This window comes from Cetorhinus maximus, chromosome 12 (genome assembly GCF_964194155.1).
Source record: "Cetorhinus maximus chromosome 12, sCetMax3.hap1.1, whole genome shotgun sequence".
NCBI lineage: Eukaryota > Metazoa > Chordata > Chondrichthyes > Lamniformes > Cetorhinidae > Cetorhinus > Cetorhinus maximus.
The window spans coordinates 55795272-55819506 of record NC_135890.1 but is presented as its reverse complement, the minus strand read 5'-3'; the positions used below and the strand labels follow the sequence as shown (position 1 = coordinate 55819506).

The 24235-nt window shown below is 44.5% G+C and overlaps 1 protein-coding gene across 1 annotated transcript in view; it reads left to right on the top strand.

The window, feature by feature from the left end:
- The window catches only part of dnai7 (dynein axonemal intermediate chain 7), a 113192-nt gene that overhangs the window by 5911 nt on the left and 83046 nt on the right, over positions 1–24235 (top strand). The window contains exons 2-3 of the mRNA XM_078554636.1: positions 3366–3503; positions 5149–5295. Of these exons, the coding sequence (XP_078410762.1) occupies positions 3366–3503; positions 5149–5295 (285 nt within the window). The remainder of the gene's footprint in view (positions 1–3365; positions 3504–5148; positions 5296–24235) is intronic.

The following is a 24235-nucleotide window of genomic DNA, read 5'->3' as shown; positions in this document are numbered from 1 at the left end:
CATTTTAGGAGTGAGCTTAACCACTCACTCACTGTAAGTGAGACGGCCATAGACAAGCTTCCAGGCCAGCCCAATTATGGAAACCTGGGCAGCAAACCTTCTGCTGTGGAGATTGACAAAGCCATCAGACTCCTACCTTCAAGGAAAGCTCCAGGCTCAGGTGGGATCCCAGGAGAAACTTACAAATCTGGGGAACTCCAGCTAGCCATCAAATTCACACATTTATGTCACAGAATGTGGGATCAGCCAACCATTGCTCAAGATTTCAAGGATACCACGATTGTTCACTTGTACAAAGGAAAGGACAAAATTCTGTATGTGACAACCACAGAGGAATCTTGCTGCTTGTGACAGCTGGTAAGATTCTAGCAAATGTTCTACTCGACAGACTGTTAAGTTACATAGCAGAAAGTGTACTGTCAGAAAGTCAACGTGGGTTTAGGGAAGGCAGAGGTACTTGCGACATAATCTTCACCCTTCGGCAAATACCGGAGAAATGCCTCAAACAACAGATGGGACTTTATTGTGCCTTTGTTGACCTGACAGGTCTTTGAACAGAAAATGGAGAAGTCCCTTGTGGAAACTTGGATGTCCTGATAGAGCTGTAAATCTGACACAACAGTTTCACAATGGAATGATGGCCAGAGTCACTGACTATGGTGAATAGATTGACTCCTTTGATGTAGTAAATGGTGTGAAGCAGGGTCATGGCCTCATTCCTCTTCAGTATACTCTTTGCTGCCATGCTTTCTGGAGCATTTAATGAAAACGTTGATAGAATATACATCGAATTCAGAAAAGATGGTAATCTCTTCATCCTGAGACAACTGAAATCCCCAACTAAGGTATCAGAGATGATGATACGGGAATTGCTGCTTGTCAATGACTGTGCCTTTGTGTCGCACTGTGAGCATGGCCTTCAAAGGATCATGGAGTACTATTCAAAAGTGGCTGGTGACTATAGGCTAATGATCAGCCTAAGGAAGGCAGAGATATCCACCAACCACCAACAAATTCTGACTATACCCCACACTATAACTATCAATGACACAAGCGTGAAGACTGTAGATAATGTCACCTATCTTGGAAGCACAATTTCCAGAAATGTCTGTATTGACAGTAAGGTTCCAAATAGAATTGCCAGTGCAAGCTCACTTTGCCTGTTTATGCAAGAAACTGTAGGGGAAACAAGGTATCAAACTTTCAACAATACTTGCTGTGTACAAAGCTGCGGTAATACCCACCCCTGTATATGCTGGTGAGACATGGACTATCTACTCCAGACATATTAAACAGTTGGTCAAAAGGCAAGCTAAAAAGACTGGGCAGTTTAGACAATACATCCTTTTCGGCACTGTGGAAAGCCATGCAGGTCTGCAATCAAGTTCCACAGCCACATTAGAATACACAATAGATGACTCAACACATGCAAAAAACGGCCATGTTAATGAGGGGAAATTGATGACAACAATCATAACTTGCTTACTTTTATACTCCATGACCTATTCATAAAGCTCAGGATCCCGTATGCTTTTTTAACCACTCTCTCAATCTTCAATGATTTGTGCACATATACCCCCAGACCTCTGTGTTCCTGCACCCCCTTTAAAACTGTACCCTTTATTTTATATCGCCTCTCCTCGCTCTTCTTACCAAAATGAATCACTTCACACTTATATGCATTAAATTTCATTTGCCACTTGTCCAGTCATTCCACCAACCTGTCCATAGCCTTTTGAAGTTTGGGGGAAAATTCTTCCCCATGTTGCTACTGTACCTTTTATTCCTTAACCTCTAACTTTGCTCACAAGCCTGATGTGCGGCACTTTATCACTTCCTTTTGGAAGTCCATGTACACCACGTTAGATGCATTACCCTCAGCTACACTCTTAGTAACCTCATTAAAAACTCAAGCAAGTTAGTTAAACATGATTTTCCCATAACAAATCTGTGTTGGAACCTGCAGTTGGCCAAGTGACTGTTAATTTTGTCCTGAATTATCATTTATCAAGGTTCCCTACCACCGAGGTTAAACTGACTGGCCTGTTCTTATGTTCGTTTATCTTTAGGCTATGGAATGGAGTGGGATTTTCTTAACTTTTCCCAAGATAAAAAGGTTACTGTTTTTGTCAGGTTTCCATTGAATTATTTTTGTTTAAATCACTCTCTTTAGCTTACCCCTCTGGCAACGCTTCATTCCTAGCTGAAACAATTGACAGATATCCTGCTTCCAAAACCTCTGACCATGAGGAGCTACATGAGAGCTGTCTGACACTGACATCCCAGTTGATAGTCCTATTTTCCTGTGGGCAAAAGCCTAGTCTTTGAAAAGAGAAGAAAAAAATTGAGAAAGACTTGCTGTTAAAGCACCTTTCATGACGCAGTGTCCCAGAGTGGTTTACAGCCAATGAAGTGCTTTTGAAGTGTAGTCACTGCTATAACATAGGAAACACAGCAACCAATTTTCCACTGAGTAAGCACCCTCAAACAGCAATGTGGTAATCTTCAGAAAATCTGCTTGTTAGTGATGTTGATTGAGGGATAAATATTAGCTATGACACTGGGGAGAATACACCTGCCCTTCTTTGAAGTAGTGCAATGTGATCTTATATGTCCATCAGAGAGGGCCGTGGTTTAATATCTCATTCAAAGAAAGGCACCTCAGTACCGCACTGCATTGTTAGCCTGGATATTGTGCTCAAGTCTCTTAAGTGAGTCTTGAATGCACAAAATGCTAAACCAGCAACTCTGGGCACAAGCCCGCAGCCAACTCCCCATGAAGCACAGGCAGGTCCAGAGACTGGCTGAAGGGTTTTACATTCTTAATGAAAGAGTATGTAAGATGTTCATGTCTGAAATTTGAAAATATACTTCTGTCATCTATAGGTACATGGTAATTCACAAATTTAGCTGTCGTTTAGTTTCAAATGTTCTCTTAACTTGAATAATTTGAATTCAGAAGTTATGCTTGAAAGATTTTCTTTATGAACACAATGAGTGGAAGGTTCTCCTTCAAAAATGGGATGACATGGAGTTGGATGACTGTTTATTTTGACAAGAAATAATGATTGCTCAAATAAAATGTAGACATTGGCATCACTTTAAGCAAAAATATATTAACTGTGGAAAGAAAAGGACAACCTGAGCACAAGATGACTGGGGAGCATCAAACAATTTATGCAAGAGATGCTTTTTTATTTATTTTTTATTTCAGAACAAGTTAATATGTAATTTGAAGATAAATACATTTCAGTTCTGTTAAATCTGCAGTTTAGGTTATGATGTTAAATATTTGGTTTAACTATCAACGTTGAAATAGGTAGCCTACCATTGTAAATATTTGCTGTTTGGTTCTGTTCCTTCAGTGGCAACGTTACATGCGCTGTGATGGAACCCCTGATCCAACAATACCTCAGGAAATTAATACTTTCATAAACCTTTCTAAAGAGAATCCAAATGTAGACATAAAGTCTTTGTTTGAAGGGGGTAGAACAATATTACAGGTAAGCACTTGGCTAAATAAACATTTTAATCCTTAGACTGTTGTTAGGTCCAAGGAAGTTTCTATCTCTCTGGGCTAATTTGTTTTGTTTGTTTTCATCTCTTGCAATATGACACTGGAACACACGATAATATTACAATAATGAACGCTAGATGAGAACAAGATCAAGATCCATATGGCTTATCATCTCCCATTCTGGTAGTGGCTCCATGATAATGAAGTTGTTGATTAATCATAGCAATTATGATTACAGCCAATGAAGTGCTTTTGAAGTATAGTCCCCTATAATTTAATGTACAAAAGACCCAGTAATGACACAAGGAAATACTCAATGGTGGAAAGCTTTGGGAACTGTAGGGCCAGGATTTTACGGCCCCTCCCGCCTGGTGGGATATTATGGTCCCGCTGAACTGAATGGAGATTTAAATGGCTCACCGCATCCGCCGGGGGTAGACACGCCGTGGCAGGGCTGTAAAATCCTGGCCTAGGTCTCCAAAGCAGGTTGCATTTACCTCCTAACGTTTCAAATTACTCATAGATTATATGAATCTGATTAAATGTCACCACGATGTTAATCCTGTACAGCAAAAAAATCCCTTAATTGCATTGTCACCAAGGCATATGCTTTTCATTTCACACATGTACATCATAATAATTTGGATATAATCATTAAGAAAATATAGTTTTGAACTCCTCACGGAGACAGCTATATCTACTTTTCTTCTGCTCTCTGCCTGAAGGCAGGTCTAACCCATAGTGCCACGGCCTCCACCACAGGTAGGGCAAGGCGGCCCTGAATCTACCCCAGTTGGAATGGGGATTGAACACTGTGCTGTTGGCACCAATTGGATCCACAGTGGTCACCCAGCCAATTAAACCAGCCGGCCCCCCAAGGAGTCTGAGTTGCTGTGGCAACACACACTTTTATATGCATGTTGTAGTCCATATCTATGCATAGTGATGGTAGAAGCCCCAATTTTTTTTCTGTCATGTGGCTGACTAGGAATCTCTCCTGCTCTTACCGCCTGCCATTGATGTGTGTTGAAAGGATTTGCAGAATGATACTCAACCTGTTGGGCAGTGCTATGAACATTCTTTCCTTGACTATCAAGTCCTGGAGTGGGACTTGAATCCAGAGCTTCTGGATCAGAGGCAGGGATGCTAGCCACTGCGCTACAAAACCTCCATATCTACTATATCTATTAGGAATTTTGGTGTTTGTTCGAAATTTGGCCATTGTGATCCCTACACTGTTAAACCCTCCTTGTGCGGCTCTTGCCGCTACCTGATTTTTAGAAGCTATTTTGCCATTCCCTCTCCTGTGGTTCCAAAACTTCCCCTTTCTTAATGCTTGCTTCATGTACATTATTTCCCCCTCGAGACTCACTCTTTAAATTAGCACTCTGTCTGTCTCTATCTCTTGCTGGGTTAGAGATTTCCCACTTTCCTTGCATGAGTAAAACTGTTCTACGACATTCTTTCGGAACTAAAGTTTCAATAAGTTGTGTCTCTCCAGATTATTCTTTTCTGTAATATTTAGAACCATTTCATTTAGATGTTGGAAGTGTTTAACAAAGACTTTTGAGCGCTGTACAATGGAAAAATGTTTTAAATCTGCCCTGTGACTTTCATGAAACGTTTTGCAGCTTTTAGATGAGTTGGAAATGCTATTAAGTGACACTCCACCTGATGAGTTGCCTGAGGCGACTGCGGACCAGTATCAACAGACCATTTGGGATCTTCAGGAACTTCTCTCCAACATAAATGATAAAGCAACTGATATCCTCCTACAGGTAGAAACTTAAGTAAATCACTCAGACTCACATGTGCAACAAAAGCATGCACTAGACATTCTCTGTCTGGGCTAACCAAAACTGGTTGCTGGATAATCCATAGATAAAGGGTTAGCTAATGTGTGTTGTGCGGTGTGATATTTCTGGGTTAGTACAAGTGATGACTTTTGCATTGAGCTGATATAACCAAACAAAATTCAACATGACGATAAATATTACAAAGTTAATGGCTGCAAGGTGGATGAGCTAACTGGTCATAGCACTGTGGTATAGGAAGCCATTTAAGTGGGGGCAACAAAAAGGAATGAAGTGGTAGTAGGGGATAGTATAGTCAGAGGGGTTGACACCGTTTTCTGCAGCAAAGAGTGTGATGGCTGTGTTGTCTGCTCGGTGCCAGGGTGCGGGACATCTACTCGGAGCTGGAGAGGAACTTGCAGTGGGAGAGGGAGGACCCAGTTGTCATGTTCCATGTAGGTACCAACGACATAGGCAGGACCAAGAAGGAGGTTCTGCATTGTCAGTATGAAGACCTAGGCACCTAATTAAGAAGCAGAACCTCAAACGTCATAATCTCTGGATTATTACCTGAGCCATGTACAAACTTGCATAGGACAAATCAGATTAAGGAGATGTATGTGGCTCAAACACTGGTGTGGGAGAAGTGGGTTCCGGTTTGTGGGGCACTGGCACCAGTACTGGGGAAAGTGGGATCTGTACCGTTGGGACAGCCTACACTCAAACCGTGCTGGGACTGGTGTTCTTGTGAGCCGCATAACTAGGGAAGTAGAGAGGGTTTTAAACTAAATAGTGGGAGCAAGGAATCAAATTTGGGAAGATGTGGTAAATCAAAGAGCAGAGACAAGACAAAAGAAAAAGGTATTATTACAGGAACTGAAAAGCAAACTGACAGGAAGTGAAAGAGAGTACAAATCTAACAGTAAATCAAGAGATGAAACTAGAGGTTATAAAAAGAATTAAAGGATAAAACTAAAAGCTCTGTATCTGAATGCACATAGCATTCAAAACAAAACAGATGAACTGAGAGTGCACATAGAAATAATTAGGTTTTGATTGCCATTATGGAGACATGGCTGCAGGAGGACATGGATTGGGACCTGAATATTGAAGGGTACAGGATATTTAGGAAGGACAGGAAGTGAGGAAAAGGTGGAGGGGTGGTTCTGTTAGTTAATGATGGCATTAGCACAATACAGAGGGATGACCTAAGTTTAGGAACCGGGATGTGGAAATGGTTTGGGTAGAGATGAGAAATGGTGAAGGCAAGAAGTCACTTGTGGGAGCTGTGTACGGTCCAGCATAAAGGAAGAAAAAATTGGAGCTTGTGAGAAAGGCACAGCAATAATCATGGGAGATTTTAATTTACATATAGACTGGAAAAGTCAGGTGGGCAAAGATAGCCTAGATGAGGAGTACATTTAATGTTTTCGGGGTAGTTCCTTAGAACAGCATGTTCTGGAGCCAACCAGAGAACAGGCTATACTAGACCTAGTATTATGCAATGAGATAGGGGTAATTAATGATCTCATAGTGAAAGCGCCCATAGGTAGCAGTGACCATAATATGATTGAATTTTACATTCAGTTTGGGGGAGAGAAGACTGGGTCTGAGACTAAGTTTTTAAACTTAAATAAGGGCAATTATGAGGGCATGAAAGCTGAGCTGGCTAAAGTGAATTGGCAAATTAGATTAAGGGATAGGACAATAGAGATTCAGTGGCTAATATTTAAAGGGATATTTCAGAATGCTTACAAACATTCCAACGAGTAAGAAAAAGTACAAGTTTTGGACACACCACCTGTGGTTAACTAGAAAGGTTAAAGATAGCATAAAACTTAAAGAAAAAGTATATAATTGTGCAAAGACAGGTGGCAAGTCAGAAGATTGGATAGAATATAAGGAACAGCAAAGAATGACTAAAAGACTAATAAGGAAGGAAAAATTAGAGAATGAGAGAAAGCTAGCCAGAAATATAAAAACAGATAGTAAGAGTTTATATAAATATTTAAAAAAGAAAAGAGTTAACAAAGTGGGTGTTGGTCCTATAGAAAGTGAGTCTGGAGAATTGATAATGGAAAATAAGGAGATGGCAGATGAATTGAACAGGTATTTTGCATCAGTTTTCACTATAGAGGATACAAGTAATATCCCAGAAGCAGCTGTAAACCAAAAAATGGAAGTGGGGAAGGAAATCAGGAAAATTACAGTCACCAGAGAAGTGGTACTGAGTAAATTGTTGGAGCTGCGGGCTGACAAGAGCCTGGGTCCTGATGGACTTCATCCTAGGGTCTTAAAAGAAGTGTCTGGTGAGATAGTTGATACATTGGTTTTAATTTTCCAAAACTCCTTAGATTCGGGGAAGGTCCCAATAAATTTGAAGACAGCAAGTGTAACTCCATTATTCAAAAAGTGAGGAAGACAGAAATTGAGAAACTACAGGCCAGCTAGCTTAACATCTGTCGTAGGGAAAATGTTAGAAGTTATTATTAAAGAAGTTTTAGCAGGACACTTGGATTCCTCAAGGTCTTCAGGCAGAGTCAACATGGTATTGTGAAAGGGAAATCGTATTTAACCAACTTATTGGAGCTCTTTGGGGAAGTAACATGTGCTGTGGATAAAGGGGAATCGGTGGATGTACTGTATTTAGATTTCCAGAAAGCATTTGATAAAGTGCCACATGAAAGGTTATTGTGGAAAATAAAAGCTCATGGTATAGGGGGTAACATATTGGCATGGATAGAAGATTGGCTGGCTAACAGGAAGCAGAGAGAAAGCATAAATGGGTCTTTTTCAGGTTGGTAAGATGTAATGAGTGGCATGCCACAGGGATCTGTGCTGGGACCTCAACTTTTGCAATTTATATAAATGACTTGGATGAAGGGATTTGAAGGGATGGTTGCCAAATTTGCTGATGACACAAAGATTGGTAGGAAATTAAGTTGTGAAGAGGACATAAGGAGGCTACATAAAGGTATAGGTAGGTTAAGTGAGTGGGCAAAGATCTGGCAAATGGAGTATAATGTGGGAAAATGTGAAATTGTCCATTTTGGCAGGAGGAATAAAAGAGAAGCATATTATCTAAATGGTGAGACATTGCAGAGCTCTGAGATGCAGAAAGATCTGGGTGTCCTTGTGTATGAATTACAAAAGTCTAGTATGCAAGTACAGCAGTTAGGAAAGCTAATAGAATGTTATTATTTATTGCAAGGCAAATTGAATACAAAAGTAGTGAGGTTATGCTTCCGTTGTACAGGGCACCAGTGAGACCAAGTTTAGAGTACAGTGCAAAACAAAAACAGAATTACCTGGAAAAACTCAGCAAGTCTGGCAGCATCGGCGGAGAAGAAATCAGTTAACGTTTCGAGCCCTCATGGCCCTTCGGCAGAACTGCAGCATAGTTTCAGCAAGGGAGAAATATAAATTGGTTTAAGGTGGGTGGGGGGGCGGGGTGGGGAAGAGACACATTGAGGGTGTGGTGTGAGCAGATAATCAAAGGATGTCACAGACAAAAGGGTCAAAGAGGTGTTGAAGGTGGTGGTCTTTGTCTGAGAAAAGTGCTAATTAAGAATGGAAAACAGGATATTCAAAGTACAGCTCTAGTGGGGGTGGGGTGGAAAGACTAAAGGTTTTAGTTTTAGATTTAAAAATAATGGAAATAGGTGGGGAAAGAAGAATCTATATAAATTATTGAAAAAAAAGCGGGTGGGGGGGGAAAAAGAAACGGGGTGGGGATGGGGGGAGGGGGAGTTTAAGATCTAAAGTTGTTGAATTCAATATTCAGCCCAGAGGGCTGTAAAGTGCCTAGTCGGAAGATGAGGTGCTGTTCCTCCAGTTTGCGTTGGGCTTCACTGGAACAATGCAGCAAGCCAAGGACAGACATGTTGGCAAGAGAACAGGGTGGAGTGTTAAAATGGCAAGCGACAGGGAGGTTTGGGTCTTTCTTGCGGACAGACCGCAGGTGTTCCGCAAAACGGTCGCCCAGTTTGCGTTTGGTCTCTCCAATGTAGAGGAGGCCGCATTGGGAGCAACGAATGCAGTAGACTAAGTTAGGGGAAATGCAAGTGAAATGCTGCTTCACTTGGAAGGAGTGTTTGGGCCCTTGGACGGTGAGGAGAGAGGAAGTGAAGGGGCAGGTGTTGCATCTTCTGCGTGGGCATGGGGAGGTGCCATAAGTGGGGGTTGAGGAGTAGGGGGTGATGGAGGAGTGGACCAGGGTGTCCCGGAGGGAACGATCCCTACGGAATGCCGTCAAGGGGGGTGAAGGGAAGATGTGTTTGGTGGTGGCATCATGCTGGAGTTGGCGGAAATGGCGGAGGATGATCCTTTGAATGCGGAGGCTGGTGGGGTGATAAGTGAGGACAAGGGGGACCCTATCATGTTTCTGGGAAGGAGGAGAAGGCGTGAGGGAGGATGCGCGGGATATGGGCCGGACACGGTTGAGGGCCCTGTCAACGACCGTGGATGGAAAACCTCGGTTAAGGAAGAAGGAGGACATGTCAGAGGAGCTGTTTTTGAAGGTAGCATCATCAGAACAGATGCGACGGAGGCGAAGGAACTGAGAGAATGGGATGGAGTCTTTACAGGAAGCGGGGTGTGAGGAGCTGTAGTCGAGGTAGCTGTGGGAGTCGGTAGGCTTGTAATGGATATTGGTGGACAGGCTATCATCAGAAATTGAGACAGAGAGGTCAAGGAAGGGAAGAGAAGTGTCAGAGATGGACCATGTGAAGATGATGGAGGGGTGGAGATTGGAAGCAAAATTAATAAATTTTTCCAGGTCCCGACGAGAGCATGAAGCAGCACCGAAGTAATCATCGATGTACCGGAGAAAGAGTTGTGGGAGGGGGCCGGAGTAGGACTGGAACAAGGAATGTTCCACATACCCCATAAAGAGACAGGCATAGCTGGGGCCCATGCGGGTACCCATAGCCACACCTTTTATTTGGAGGAAGTGAGAGGAGTTAAAGGAGAAATTGTTCAGTGTGAGAACAAGTTCAGCCAGACGGAGGAGAGTAGTGGTGGATGGGGATTGTTGGGGCCTCTGTTCAAGGAAGAAGCTAAGGGCCCTCAGACCATCCTGGTGGGGGATGGAGGTGTAGAGGGATTGGACATCCATGGTGAAGAGGAAGCGGTTGGGGCCAGGGAACTGGAAATTGTTGATGTGACGTAAGGTGTCAGAGGAATCACGGATGTAGGTGGGAAGGGACTGGACAAGGGGAGAGAGAAGGGAGTCAAGATAACGAGAAATGAGTTCCGTGGGGCAGGAACAGGCTGACACGATCGGTCTGCCAGGACAGTTCTGTTTGTGGATTTTGGGTAGGAGGTAGAAGCGGGCCGTCCGAGGTTGGGCGACTATCAAGTTGGAAGCTGTGGGAGGAAGATCTCCAGAGATGAGATGAGGTCAGTGACAGTCCTGGAAACAATGGCTTGATGTTCTGTGGTGGGGTCATGGTCCAGGGAGAGGTAGGAGGAAACGTCTGCGAGTTGACGCTCAGCCTCCGCGAGGTAGAGGTCAATGCGCCAGACAACAACAGTACCACCCTTGTCAGCGGGTTTGATGACAATGTTGGGGTTGGACCTGAGAGAACGGAGTGCAGTGAGTTCAGAGAGAGACAGATTAGAATGGGTGAGAGGAGCAGAGAAATTGAGACGGCTAATGTCACGCCGACAGTTCTCAATGAAAAGATCAAGAGAAGGTAAGAATCCAGAGGGAGGGGTCCAAGTGGAGGGAGAATATTGGAGGTGGGTAAAAGGATCCGTTGAACGGGGAGAGGACTCCTGCCCAAAGAAGTGAGCACGGAGACGAAGATGGCGGAAGAAGAGTTCAGCATCATGCCGAGCCCGAAATTCATTGAGATGAGGGCGTAAGGGTATGAAACTGAGTCCTTTGCTGAGCACTGAACGTTCAGCATCGGAGAGGGGAAGGTCAGGGGGTATAGTGAATACGCGGCTGGGGCTGGGATTGGAAGATGGGGTGAGGATGGAGGGACAAGCAGGGGTGGAGGGTCCCAGAAGGGTGTTGGAGTCGATGAGTTGTTGGCGCTTGCGTTCCTTAGCACTTGAGAGAAAGAGAAAAAGTTTCTTGTTGAGGCGACGGATGAGGCGAAGAATAAAATGAAACTGGGGGCACGCGCAGCTTTGAAAAAGGGTGCGGCGGTGCTGCTGGAGGGAGAGGTCGAGTGTGTTCATATGGCGGCACATGGCACTGAGTGTGGATCTCAGAATGCGACGGGAACAGCAGTCCGAGAAACGTTTTATGTCCCGGAGATACCTGTAATCCTGGGTGGGTTCGAAACAAGAGGGATGGAATTTCAGTTGAAATCCACGTGGGGTGAGTCGGAGACGGAGACAGTCACTGAGAAAGGAGATATGGCTGTGAAAGCGGGTTTTAGTAAACATCTTGTCAAACACCAGGAGAGAAATGGAAAGCAATGAAGGTGAGCAGGGCAGAAGAGACAGTCGGAAATCCTGTCGGAGGACAGAACCATACTTCTTCCAAGAGGGCATTTTTTTGAAGAGAGGTGGCAGTCAATCAAACACAGAGATAAAAACAAAAAGCTAAAAGCTACTGCGGATGCTGGAAATCCAAAACAAAACAAAAACAGAATTACCTGGAAAAACTCAGCAAGTCTGGCAGCATCGGCGGAGAAGAAATCAGTTAACGTTTCGAGCCCTCATGGCCCTTCGGCAGAACTGCAGCATAGTTTCAGCAAGGGAGAAATATAAATTGGTTTAAGGTGGGTGGGTGGGGGGAGGGGGGGGGGTGGGGAAGAGACACATTGAGGGTGTGGTGTGAGCAGATAATCAAAGGATGTCACAGACAAAAGGGTCAAAGAGGTGTTGAAGGTGGTGGTCTTTGTCTGAGAAAAGTGCTAATTAAGAATGGAAAACAGGATATTCAAAGTACAGCTCTAGTGGGGGTGGGGTGGAAAGACTAAAGGTTTTAGTTTTAGATTTAAAAATAATGGAAATAGGTGGGGAAAGAAGAATCTATATAAATTATTGAAAAAAAAGCGGGTGGGGGGGGAAAAAGAAACGGGGTGGGGATGGGGGGAGGGGGAGTTTAAGATCTAAAGTTGTTGAATTCAATATTCAGCCCAGAGGGCTGTAAAGTGCCTAGTCGGAAGATGAGGTGCTGTTCCTCCAGTTTGCATTGGGCTTCACTGGAACAATGCAGCAAGCCAAGGACTTGAAGCATGATGCCACCACCAAACACATCTTCCCTTCACCCCCCTTGACGGCATTCCGTAGGGATCGTTCCCTCCGGGACACCCTGGTCCACTCCTCCATCACCCCCTACTCCTCAACCCCCACTTATGGCACCTCCCCATGCCCACGCAGAAGATGCAACACCTGCCCCTTCACTTCCTCTCTCCTCACCGTCCAAGGGCCCAAACACTCCTTCCAAGTGAAGCAGCATTTCACTTGCATTTCCCCTAACTTAGTCTACTGCATTCGTTGCTCCCAATGCGGCCTCCTCTACATTGGAGAGACCAAACGCAAACTGGGCGACCGTTTTGCGGAACACCTGCGGTCTGTCCGCAAGAAAGACCCAAACCTCCCTGTCGCTTGCCATTTTAACACTCCACCCTGTTCTCTTGCCAACATGTCTGTCTTTGGCTTGCTGCATTGTTCCAGTGAAGCCCAACGCAAACTGGAGGAACAGCACCTCATCTTCCGACTAGGCACTTTACAGCCCTCTGGGCTGAATATTGAATTCAACAACTTTAGATCTTAAACTCCCCCTCCCCCCATCCCCACCCCGTTTCTTTTTCCCCCCCCACCCGCTTTTTTTTCAATAATTTATATAGATTCTTCTTTCCCCACCTATTTCCATTATTTTTAAATCTAAAACTAAAACCTTTAGTCTTTCCACCCCACCCCCACTAGAGCTGTACTTTGAATATCCTGTTTTCCATTCTTAATTAGCACTTTTCTCAGACAAAGACCACCACCTTCAACACCTCTTTGACCCTTTTGTCTGTGACATCCTTTGATTATCTGCTCACACCACACCCTCAATGTGTCTCTTCCCCACCCCGCCCCCCCACCCACCTTAAACCAATTTATATTTCTCCCTTGCTGAAACTATGCTGCAGTTCTGCCGAAGGGCCATGAAGGCTCGAAACGTTAACTGATTTCTTCTCCGCCGTTGCTGCCAGACTTGCTGAGTTTTTCCAGGTAATTCTGTTTTTGTTTTGTTTTGGATTTCCAGCATCCGCAGTAGCTTTTAGCTTTTTGTTTCTATCTTTAGAGTACAGTGTCTAGTTTTGACCACCTTATTTAAGGAAGGATGTAAATGCATTGGAAGCAGTTCAGAGAAGGTTTACCAGACTAAAGCCTGGAATAGGTGGGTTGTCTTATTAGGAAAGATTGGATAGACTTGGCTTGTATTCACTGGAGTTTAGAAGAGTAAGAGGTGACTTGATTGAAACATATAAGACCCTGAGAGGTCTTTACAGAGTGGATGTGGAGAGGATGTTTCCTTTTTTGGAAAAATATAGAACTAGGGGTCACCGTTTAAAAATAAGGGGTCACCCATTTAAAACAGAGATGAGGCGAAACTTTTTCACTCAGAGGACCATGAGTCTTTGGAACTCTCTTCCTGAAAAGGTAGTGGAAGCAGAGTCTTTGAATGTTTTTAAGGTAGAGGTGGATAGATTCTTGGTAAGCAAGGGGGTGATAGGTTATTGGCGGTAGGTGGGATGCAGATTTCAGGTTACTATCAGATCAGCCATGATCTTATTAAATGGCGGAGCAGGCTTGAGGGGCTGAATGGCCTACTCCTTGTTCGTATGTTCGTAATTAATGGCCTAACACAGGGCTTATATGATACTGGACAACAATAATCTTTAAAAGCTTATATGACAAGTGAATAAGAGGAACAGATAATACAAGTTTCATTATGTTCAGAAGTTCTGTTTTTTGAATCATAAGAAGGGCCAGATGGTGGTGAATCAGGAGAGAGAAAAAGCTTCAGGTATGGTCTTATCCTTAAGTAAATTTAAGATAACTTACTATCAGGATTATGGGAGGAAGTGTGATGAAAAAGCTAACATCTGGTAATACATTGGATCTTACATAAGGTACAGTGATCTTTTGGTTATATTACTGGAATCCACACCATCACTAAGAACACCTATTTCCATCTCCATAACTTTGCCAGACTTCACTCTGGCCTCAGTTCATCTGCTGCTGAAACCCTCATCCATGCCTTTGTTACCTCCAGACTTGATTATTTTCATGTGCTCCTGGCTGGCCTCCCATGTTCTACCCTCTTTAAACCTGAGGTCATCCAGAACTCTGCTCCTCCTGTCCTGGCTCCCTGCTAAGCAGCACCTTGATCGTAAAATTCTCATCCTTGCCTCAGCGGGCATGGGGGTGGCATGGGGGAAATCTGTGCAGGCATGGATGTGGGATGGGGGAATCTGAGTCATGGGGTAGCATGGGGTGGGCAAGGGGCATGAGCGATGAGAATTAGGGGCCCTTTAAAGAATGTTGGAAGTTGGGTGCTGTGCTGGAGAATCGAGGCAGACATTCTGACCAGCCCGCCTCCAGACCCCCACTCTTCACGCACCCCATCACTGCTCACAAAATGTACTGTGAAATGACAGAAATCCCAGACAAAGTCACACATGGGTCAGGTGTGAATTTCAGAAGGTGCAAAAGTGAGCAGGTCGGGTTTTCCAGAGCCTGCGCTAAAATCTGGGCCCTGGTGTCAGTAAAAGTGTCCATGGAGTTGTCAGATTGTTGTAAAACCTCAACCGATCATTTAGGGAAGGAAACCTGCTGTCTTTACTTGGTCTGCCCTGTATTTGACTCTGGTACCACACCCAGGGGAGGATTTTCCACACCTGACAGCGGCGGGAATCATGGTGAGTGGGAATGCAAAATTGGATGTGAGTCCAAATGTTGGATATCCACCAGCGGGAAGGAAAGTTGGAATTTTCCCATCAGGACTTTCATGGTGGCCTAATGGCAGGTTGACTTACCCGCTGATGGATGTTAGGAACCTCATTTGTATGCTCGCCGGAATCACATTATCCCTCCTAATTTAGTCAGCGGGTAATTAGACCGGTCTGATTTACGACTGGCTAGAAGTGGTGTGCACCTGCCCACGTTCACTTCACCCGCAACTTCGAAGTGCGTATATGCAACGTTCGCCTACCTTTCACTGCGCTGCTGCTATCTCCCGCTGCTGCTCCAACTCCTGACCGCTGGCAAAACTGCCGTCTCAGGCAAGACCAGGGTGGGGTGGGCTGACAGGGCTCCACTGTTTCCTGAGAGATTGTTGTGGGGTGCAGGCGGCAGAGCTGCATGGTACCGGTGAGACTATTGTAGGGCGCAGACAGGCCTGCACTCTACCCAGAGAGACCAGACTGGGAAGAAGTGGGGTGGGGGAATAGGCAGAGTCATGGCGAGGTGGGAGTGGGAGGTATGGGTTTTAGACGACCAAGAGAGTGAGTGAGGCGATGGCAGGCAGAGGAATGACTGGGGTGGGTTAGGTTATGAGGAACAAGGGAGGGGAGGGTTGGCATGCAGAGGCATGACTCGGACTGTGGGAACTGGAGCCCAACATAGAAGGGGTGGATACAGACTCATGCGCAGGTTGGGTTGAAGTGGATTACAATCTTAACCCCTTTTTGGAGCCATCGCAGATCAGGAGCACTCCCTTAGGTGATAGGGAGGCGATGGGGAGGCAATGGCATAGTGGTATTGTTGCTGGACTAGTAACCCAGAGGCCCTGGGGACCCGGGTTCGTAATCCTGCCATGGCAGATGGTGGAATTTGAAATCAATAAAAATCTGAAATTAAAACTCAAACGATGACCATGAAACCATTGCCGATTCTTGTAAATGGTAATGGTAGAGTCGGTTCATTAATCCCCTTTAGGGAAGGAAATCTGGCCAGACCCACAGCAATATGGTTGACTCTTAACTGCCCTCTGAAATGGCCTAGCAAGCCACTCAGGTATATCCAGCCGCTACAAAGTCATAAAAAAGGAATGAAACCGGACAGACCACCTGGCATCAACCTAGGCACAGGAAAAGATAATGGCAAATTCAGCCCTGTCGACCCTGCAAAGTCTTCCTTACTAACATATGGGGGCTAGTGCCAAAATTGGGAGAGCTGTCTCACAGAGTAGTCAAACAACAGCCTGACATAGTCACCCTCAAGGACTCATACCTTACAGATAATGTCCCAGACACCACCATCACTATCCCTGTGTATGTCCTGTCCCACCAGCAGAACAGACCCAGCAGAGGTCGAGGCACAGTGGTATACAGTCGTGAGGGAGTTGTCCTGGGAGTCCTCAACATCGACTCCAGACCCCATGCAGTCTCATGGCATCAGGTCGAACATGGGCAAGGACACCTCCTGCTGATTACCATGTACCTCAGCCCCTCAGCTGATGAATCAGTGCTCCTCCATGTTGAACACCACTTGGAGGAAGCACTCATGGTGGCAAGGGCGCAGAAGATAGTGGCTCGATGGCACCGTTGGCTGAGTCCTAAAGGATATATCTGCTAGACTGGATCTGTGGCAGGTGGTGAGGGAACCAAGAGGGAAAAACATACTTGACTTCATCGTCACCAACCTGCCTGCTGCAGAAGCATCTGTCCATGACAGTATCGGTAGGAGTGACCACCACACAGTCATTGTGGAGATGAAGTCCTGCCTTCGCATTAGGGATACTCTCCAACGTGCTGTGTGGCACTACCACTGTGCTAAATGGGATACATTTCGAACAAATCTAGCAACTCAAGAATAGGCATCCATGAGATGCTGTCGGCCAACAGCATCAGAAATTGTACAATCAATTGTACAGCAGAATTATACTCGAACGCAATCTGTAACCTCATGGCCCGACATATCCCCGACTCTACCATTACCATCAAGCCAGGGGATCAACCCTGGTTCAATGAAGAGTGCAGGAGGGCATGCCAGGAGCAGCACCAGGCATACTTAGAAGTGAAATGTCAACCCGGTGAAGCTATAACACAGGACTACTTGCATGCCAAAAAATATAAGCAGCAAGTGAAAGACAGGGCTAAGCGATCCCACAACCAACTGATTAGATCTAAGCTCTGCAGTCCTGCCACATTCAGTCGTGAATTAAACAACTCATTGGAGGAGGTGGCTTCACAAATATCCCCATCCTCAATGATAGAGGAGCCCAGCACATCAGTGCAAAAGATAAGGCTGAAGCTTTTGCCACAATCTTCAGCCAGAAGTGCCGAGTGGATGATCCATCTTGGCCTCCTCCCGAGGTCCCCAGCATCACAGATGCCAGACTTCAGCCAATTCGATTCACTCCAGGTGATATCAAGAAATGGCTGAAGGCACTGGATAGTGCAAAGGCTATGGGCCCTGACAATATTCCGGCAATAGTACTGAAGACTTGTGCTCCAGAACTTGCCACGCCCCTAGCCAAGCTGTTCCAGTACAGCTGCAACACTGGCATCTACCCAGCTATGTGGAAAATTGCACAAGTATGTCCTGTACACAAAAAGCAGGACAAATCCAACCCGGCCAATTACTGCTCCATCAGTCTACTCTTGATCATCAGTAAAGAAATGGAAGGGGTCATCAAGTGGCACTTGCTTAGCAATAACCTGCTCACTGATGTTCAGTTTGGGTTCCGCCAGGGCCACTCAGCTCCTGACCTCAATACAGCCTCGTTTCAAGCATGGACAAAGGAGCTGAACTCCCGAGGTGAGGTGAGAGTGGCTGCCCTTGACATCAAGGCAGCATTTGACTGAGTGTGACATCAAGGAGCCCTAGCAAAACTGGAATCAATGGGAATCGAGGGAAAACTCTCTGCTGGTTGGATTCATACCTAGCACAAAGGAAGGTGATTGTGGTTGTTGGAGGGCAGTCATCTCTGCTCGAGGACATCACTGCAGGAGTTCCTCAGGATAGTGTCCTCGGCCCAACCATCTTCAGCTGCTTCATCCATGACCTTCCTTCCATCATAAGGTCAGAAGTGGGGGTGTTCATTGATGATTGCACAATGTTCAGCACCATCTGCAACTCCTCAGATATTGAAGCAGTCCATATCCAAATGCAGCAAGACCTGGACCATATCCAAGCTTGGGCTGACAAGTGGCAAGTAACATTCATGCCACACAAGTGCCAGGCAATGATCATCTCCAACAAGAGAGAATTAACCATCGCCCCTTGACATTCAATGGCATTAGCATAATTGAATACCCAACTATCAACATCCTGCGGGTTGCCATTTACCAGTAACTGAACTGGTCCAGCCATATAAATACTGTGGCTACAAGAGCAGGTCAGAGGCTAGGAATCCTGTGATCAATAACTTACCTCCTGACTCACCAAAGCCTGTCTACAAGGCACAAGTCAGGAGTGTGATGGAATACTTTCCGCTTGCCTGGATGGGTGCAGCTCCCACAACACTCAAGAAGCATGACACCACCCAGGGCAAAGCAGCCTGCTTGATTGGCACCCCATCCACAAACATTCACTCCCTCCACCACCAACGCACAGTGGCAGCAGTGTGCACCATCTACAAGATGCACTGCAGGAATTCACTAAGGCTCCTTCGACAGCACTTTCCAAACCCAAGACCTCTACCATCTAGAAGGACAAGGGCAGCAGATAGGTGGGAACACCACCACCTGGGAGTTCCCCTTCAATTCACTCACTATCCTGACTTGGAAATATATCGTTATTCCTTCACTGTCGCTGTGTCAAAATCCTGGAACTCCCTTCCTAAGAGCACTCTGGGTGTACTTACACCACATGGACTGCAGCGGATCAAGATGGCAGCTCACCAACACCTCTCCAAGGGCAACTAGAGATGGACAATAGATGCTGGCCCAGCCAGCAATGCCCACATCCCGTAAATGAATAAAAAAATATCACCTTCGTTTGAGTTTAAAATAGCCATTTCCTGCAGACACTTGTTTTAGGTCCAAGCAAGTGAACTACCTATCCCCCAAGGAAGATAACCATCAAGAGATTTTACCTTCTTCCAGGTAGCCATTTTAATAATCATCAGCTAGGTTATAATTAGCAGGATACTATAAGAGTCCGGGGGTCTCTCTTCAAAAAATTGTACCTCCCTGCTTTGGAGTGTACAAGAGAGGGGGTTCTTAAAATGCATGCAGAATACTACGTGAGATGTTATACTTTACTAACTTATTTACAAATTTATTAAAGAGTCTTAACTTGCAATACACTTCCAGTGGATAAGTACATTGCAACGTTAAAGATTATAGAAAGATGGAAAACATAATCTTAGTTCTAATATAGAATGCATTATTAAAAAATACACGTATTATGCTACAGACTTGTCTTAGAATATCCATTAAATATTTAAAGCAAGGCCTTACCTTAAATCCTGGTGTGTTTTAGCTAGCTGATGAGCTGTACACCCTGGAGCTGTTGCTGGGGCTCATTTTAAAAATGTCCAGCTCCTCAGCAGCCTGAGAAGCGTTGACCTAAAGGTTTCTGTTCAACACCACTGCCTTAGCTGACAAAAGGCTATAGTCTATTGTCTATAGTTTATTGAATTCAATTACATCATCCTTAGCAGTTGTGGGTGTGGGTCTTTGTGTAAGCTCCTCCCCTTTTTATAAGACTGTATCATATCTATTATTGATAATTATTTAATTCTTGAGGATTGCCTTGTTATGTGAATATTGTGAGCATTTATCTGGCCGATAGCTGTTTGTAATATCTTTCGGTAGCAATGCCTATAATGACTTTTACTTGTTTCTATTTTCATAATTTGTGTTTTATAAACAGGGATTTAAACCTTAAACTTTACTGCATGGTCAGCTTAAGATTCCTTTGTTCATGATGAGGTCATCAAATGGTCAAAGCCTTTCTCTTTTTTCTTAAGATCAGCAAAAGTTGAAGCTTGTAAGAGTGATGTATAATATTCCAATTAAGTTGATTAATGATTTTAAATGAACTCAAAATGATTTAAGGAGATGTTCTGTACCATCTAAAGCCAATGTGTGATGAATCCTTTTAAAATAAAACACATCAGTGTGCACTTTTGCAGACAAAGTTGACCCCAGTATATTATGATACCCTTTTAACATTTTTCTTTAAAAAAATAGTCATTTAGAACGTAGAACCGACAGGGCTTAAAATATTCTATTTTTTCTGGAATATTCCTGTGCTGTGCTATCTGTGTCCTTTGTTACATTTTGTAACTGCCTGTACCAGTGTGTTTATACACACCAGTTCCATCTGGTGTGTCAGATTCAAAGATGTCCCAATGTGTGCGCAAAGGCTTCTGGATAAGGTCAGTTTGCCTTGTTTAAAAAAGGTAACCAGATGAATTCTACTGATTATCTATATTTCATCTGAACTATACTTTCATGACAGGGTGGGGATTAATTTTGGACAAGAGGGAGAGAGTGCACACAGACTCATGACTGGGGTAGAAGGTGGTTTGATGGAACTGGGAGGGTAAGTGGCAGTCACTCATTTAGTCACGTCTCATTGGACCACATTGCCAGGGTCAGAGATCAAAGGCAGCCCTGGGGCTCTGCGGGCCATGCAACACGGCTATGCATGGCACGCAGGTTGTGTTGCCAGTCCAGGGACGGGGAAGGCCTGTCTGCTTTAGTTGCTTTTCCGTGTCCATTTTGTTAGTTGGCCAAAGTCGGTGGCTGCCTTTCAAATGCTGAGTCCTTTGTTAAGAGACAGGTGTCTAGTTTTACTAGCATTTACGTTCAGTTGTCCATTTTTCAGTAAATTTAAGAAAAGATTCAAAACCTTTTGAAATGCACCTATTAGTCTTCTAGCACATTAAAAAAATATTTTTAAAAGATTTATTCGAAGGCCTGCAAATTTTTAAAATTTGTTCATGGGATGTAGGGGTCACTGGCTAGGCCAGCATTTATTGCCCATCCCTAATTGTCCTTGAGAAGGTGATGGTGAGCTGTCTTCTTGAACCCTTGCAGTCCCTGTGGTGTAGGTACACCCACATTCCTGCTAGAAAGGGAGTTCCAGGATTTTGACCCAGCGAAAGTGAAGGAAAAGCAATATAGCTCCAAGTCAGGAAAGTGTGTGACTTGGAGAGGAACTTGCAGTTGGTGGTGTTCCCATGCATTTGCTGCCCTTGTCTTTCTAGATGGTAGAGGTTGCAGGTTTAAAAGGTGCTGTCGAAGGAGGTTTGGTGAGTTGCTGCAGTGCATCTTGTAGATGGTACACATTGCTGCTATTGTGCGTCAGTGGTGGAGGGAGTGAATGTTTAATGTGGTGGATGGCATGCCAAGCAAGCGGGCTGTTTTGTCCTGGATGTTGTTGAGATTCTTGAGTGTTATTGGAGTGTTACGACAGCAGACTAACAGTACCAATTACCAACGGGCAGTTTGAACTTTTTAAGGAAGATCTGTGTTTTTTTAAAAAAAAGAAATACAAGTAAAGACACTGAGTAAAAGATGGCTGAGAGTGTAAAGTGACCACTTTCTGGAAAATTCCTGTGTGGATTATACTGACCGACCTGTCCTCAGATAACATGGAATTTTGCACCTGAAAAGGGTTGTGGCCTTCTTCAAGCAGAGACGCTACAAAGGGAGATAGAAAAAATGCAAAAGACTGAACTTTAATCTCCTGTGGTTGTGGAGACAAAGACTGATTTGCATGTCTCAGCAGACAACCAAAATCGACCTCCTGTTGATTTATGTATCAGAATGTGTAGATGGTCTGAGATTAAAATAACATGGACTCTGGGTGCGAGTCATAGTTTTTTCCCTTCCAGAATACACAGGGAAAAAATCAGTTAAAAAGCTGGTTTGCTGGTGTGTGACTTTGTGTGACAGCATGCAGAAGAACAAGCTAGTCACCCCCCTGAAGCTTGCAGGCAAAACTTCTCTCTCTCTGTGTTTCTGGAGGCAAAGTTCAGCAGAATCCACAATCTAAAGGAAGTATGTCAGCCTATCAGCCGCCCTGCAGAACCAAGTATCTCCAAGCTACCTGTGAAACCGCCGAAGTCAGCTATACCAGAATCACCCAATTTAACAGCCGTAATGTACCAACATCAATCCCCCACAGACAAGCCAAAGACTGATTCCTATATCTTTTTTAAACTTTCATTTGGACTCTTAACTTCTCATTTCTGATCTGTGTGTATGTGTGTTGGTTTTTGTTACTTTTCTTGGGTTTTAGTAACTCATAAACTTACTCTTTCTTTGACTCAAGAAAGCCTGGTTAAATTGGCTCCTTCTAAAACATAAGTGCATTTGGACTGGGAAAAGGTATCCATGCAGGGGAAGGGATCCCTTTTAAATTAACCTTGCTGTGACCTCTTCACCTGGGAGCATAACAAAACTGGGGTACCATTCAGGAAGTTAACAAATTAGGGGACCTCGCCTGGGGACTAGTCATAACATGGAGCTACATTGTTCCAGACAAGTGGAGAATGTTCCATCACACTCCTGAATTGAGCTTTGTAGAGGTGGGCAGGCTTAGGGGAGTCAGGAGGTGAGTTACTCACTGCAGAATTCCCAGCCTCTGAATTGCTCTTGTAGCCACAGTATTTATATGGCTGGCCTACATGGGATGGAAGGAAATGGTGTAGTGGTATTATGGCTAGACTAGTAATCTCGAGACCCAGGATAATGCTCTGGGAGCCTGGGTTTGAATCCTGCCATGGCAGATGGTGGAGTTTGAATTCAATAAGAATCTGGAATTGAAAGTCTAGTGATGACTATGAAAGCATTGTCAATTGTTGTAAAAACCTATCTTGGTTCACTAATGCCCTTTAGGGAAGGAAGCCTGCTGTCCTTACCTGGTCTGGCCTGCACGTAACTCCAGACCCACAGCAATATGGTTGACTCTTAAATGCCCCCTGAACTGCCCATATTCCAATGATTAAATAATTTTTTTTAAAGTTCAGTTTCTGGTCAATGGTTATCTCCAGGATGTTGATTGTGGGGACTTAACAATGGTAATGCTATTGAATGTCATGATTCTCTCTCATTGGAGATAGTCATTACCTGGTACTTAAGTGGCACGAAACATTTGTGCCACATGTCAGCCTAAGCCTCATCTTTTAAAAAAATTAATTCATGGGATGTGGGTGTCGCTGGCTAGGCCAGCATTTATTGCCCATCCCTAATTGCCCTTGAGAAGGTGGTGGTGAGCTGCCTTCTTGAATCGCTGCATTCCATGTGGTGTCAGTACACCCACAGTACTGTTAGGGAGGGAGTTCCAGGATTTTGACCTAGCAACAGTGAAGGAACAGCCGATATATTTCCAAGTAAGGATGGTGAGTGGCTTGGAGGGAAACTTCCAGGTGGTGGTGTTCCCATGTGTCTGCTGCCCTTGTCCTTCTAGATGGTAGTGGCCATGGATTTGTAAGATGCTGTTTAAGGAGCCTTGGTGAGTTCCTCCAGTGCATCTTGTACATGGTACACATTGCTGCCACTGTGTGTCGGTGGTGGAAGGAGTGAATGTTTGTGGATGGGGTGCCAGTCAAGTGGGCTGCTTTGTCTTTGATGGTGTTGAGCTTCTTGAGTGTTGTTGGAGCTGCACTCATTCAGGCAAGTGGGGAGTATTCCATCACACTCCACTGAATATTGTCTGGGTCTTGCTGCATATAGACATGAAATCAGTATCTGAATAGTCATGAATGGTGCTGAACATTGTGCAATCATCCAGAAACATCCCTACTTTTGACGTTATGATGGAGGGAAGGTCATTGATGAAGCAGCTGAAGATGGTTTGGCCTAAGACACTCCTCTGAGGAACTCCTGCAGTGATATCCTGAGGATGAGATGATTGAACTCCAACAACCACAACTACCCTTTGTACTAGGAATGAACCCAACCAGTGGAGAGATTCCCAATGGATGAAACTAACAGAAGCTGGCAATGTTCATTAGTTCAAGCTGGAGTTGGGGAAGTGATGTGAGCAGGGCTGGCTTCTGGCACAC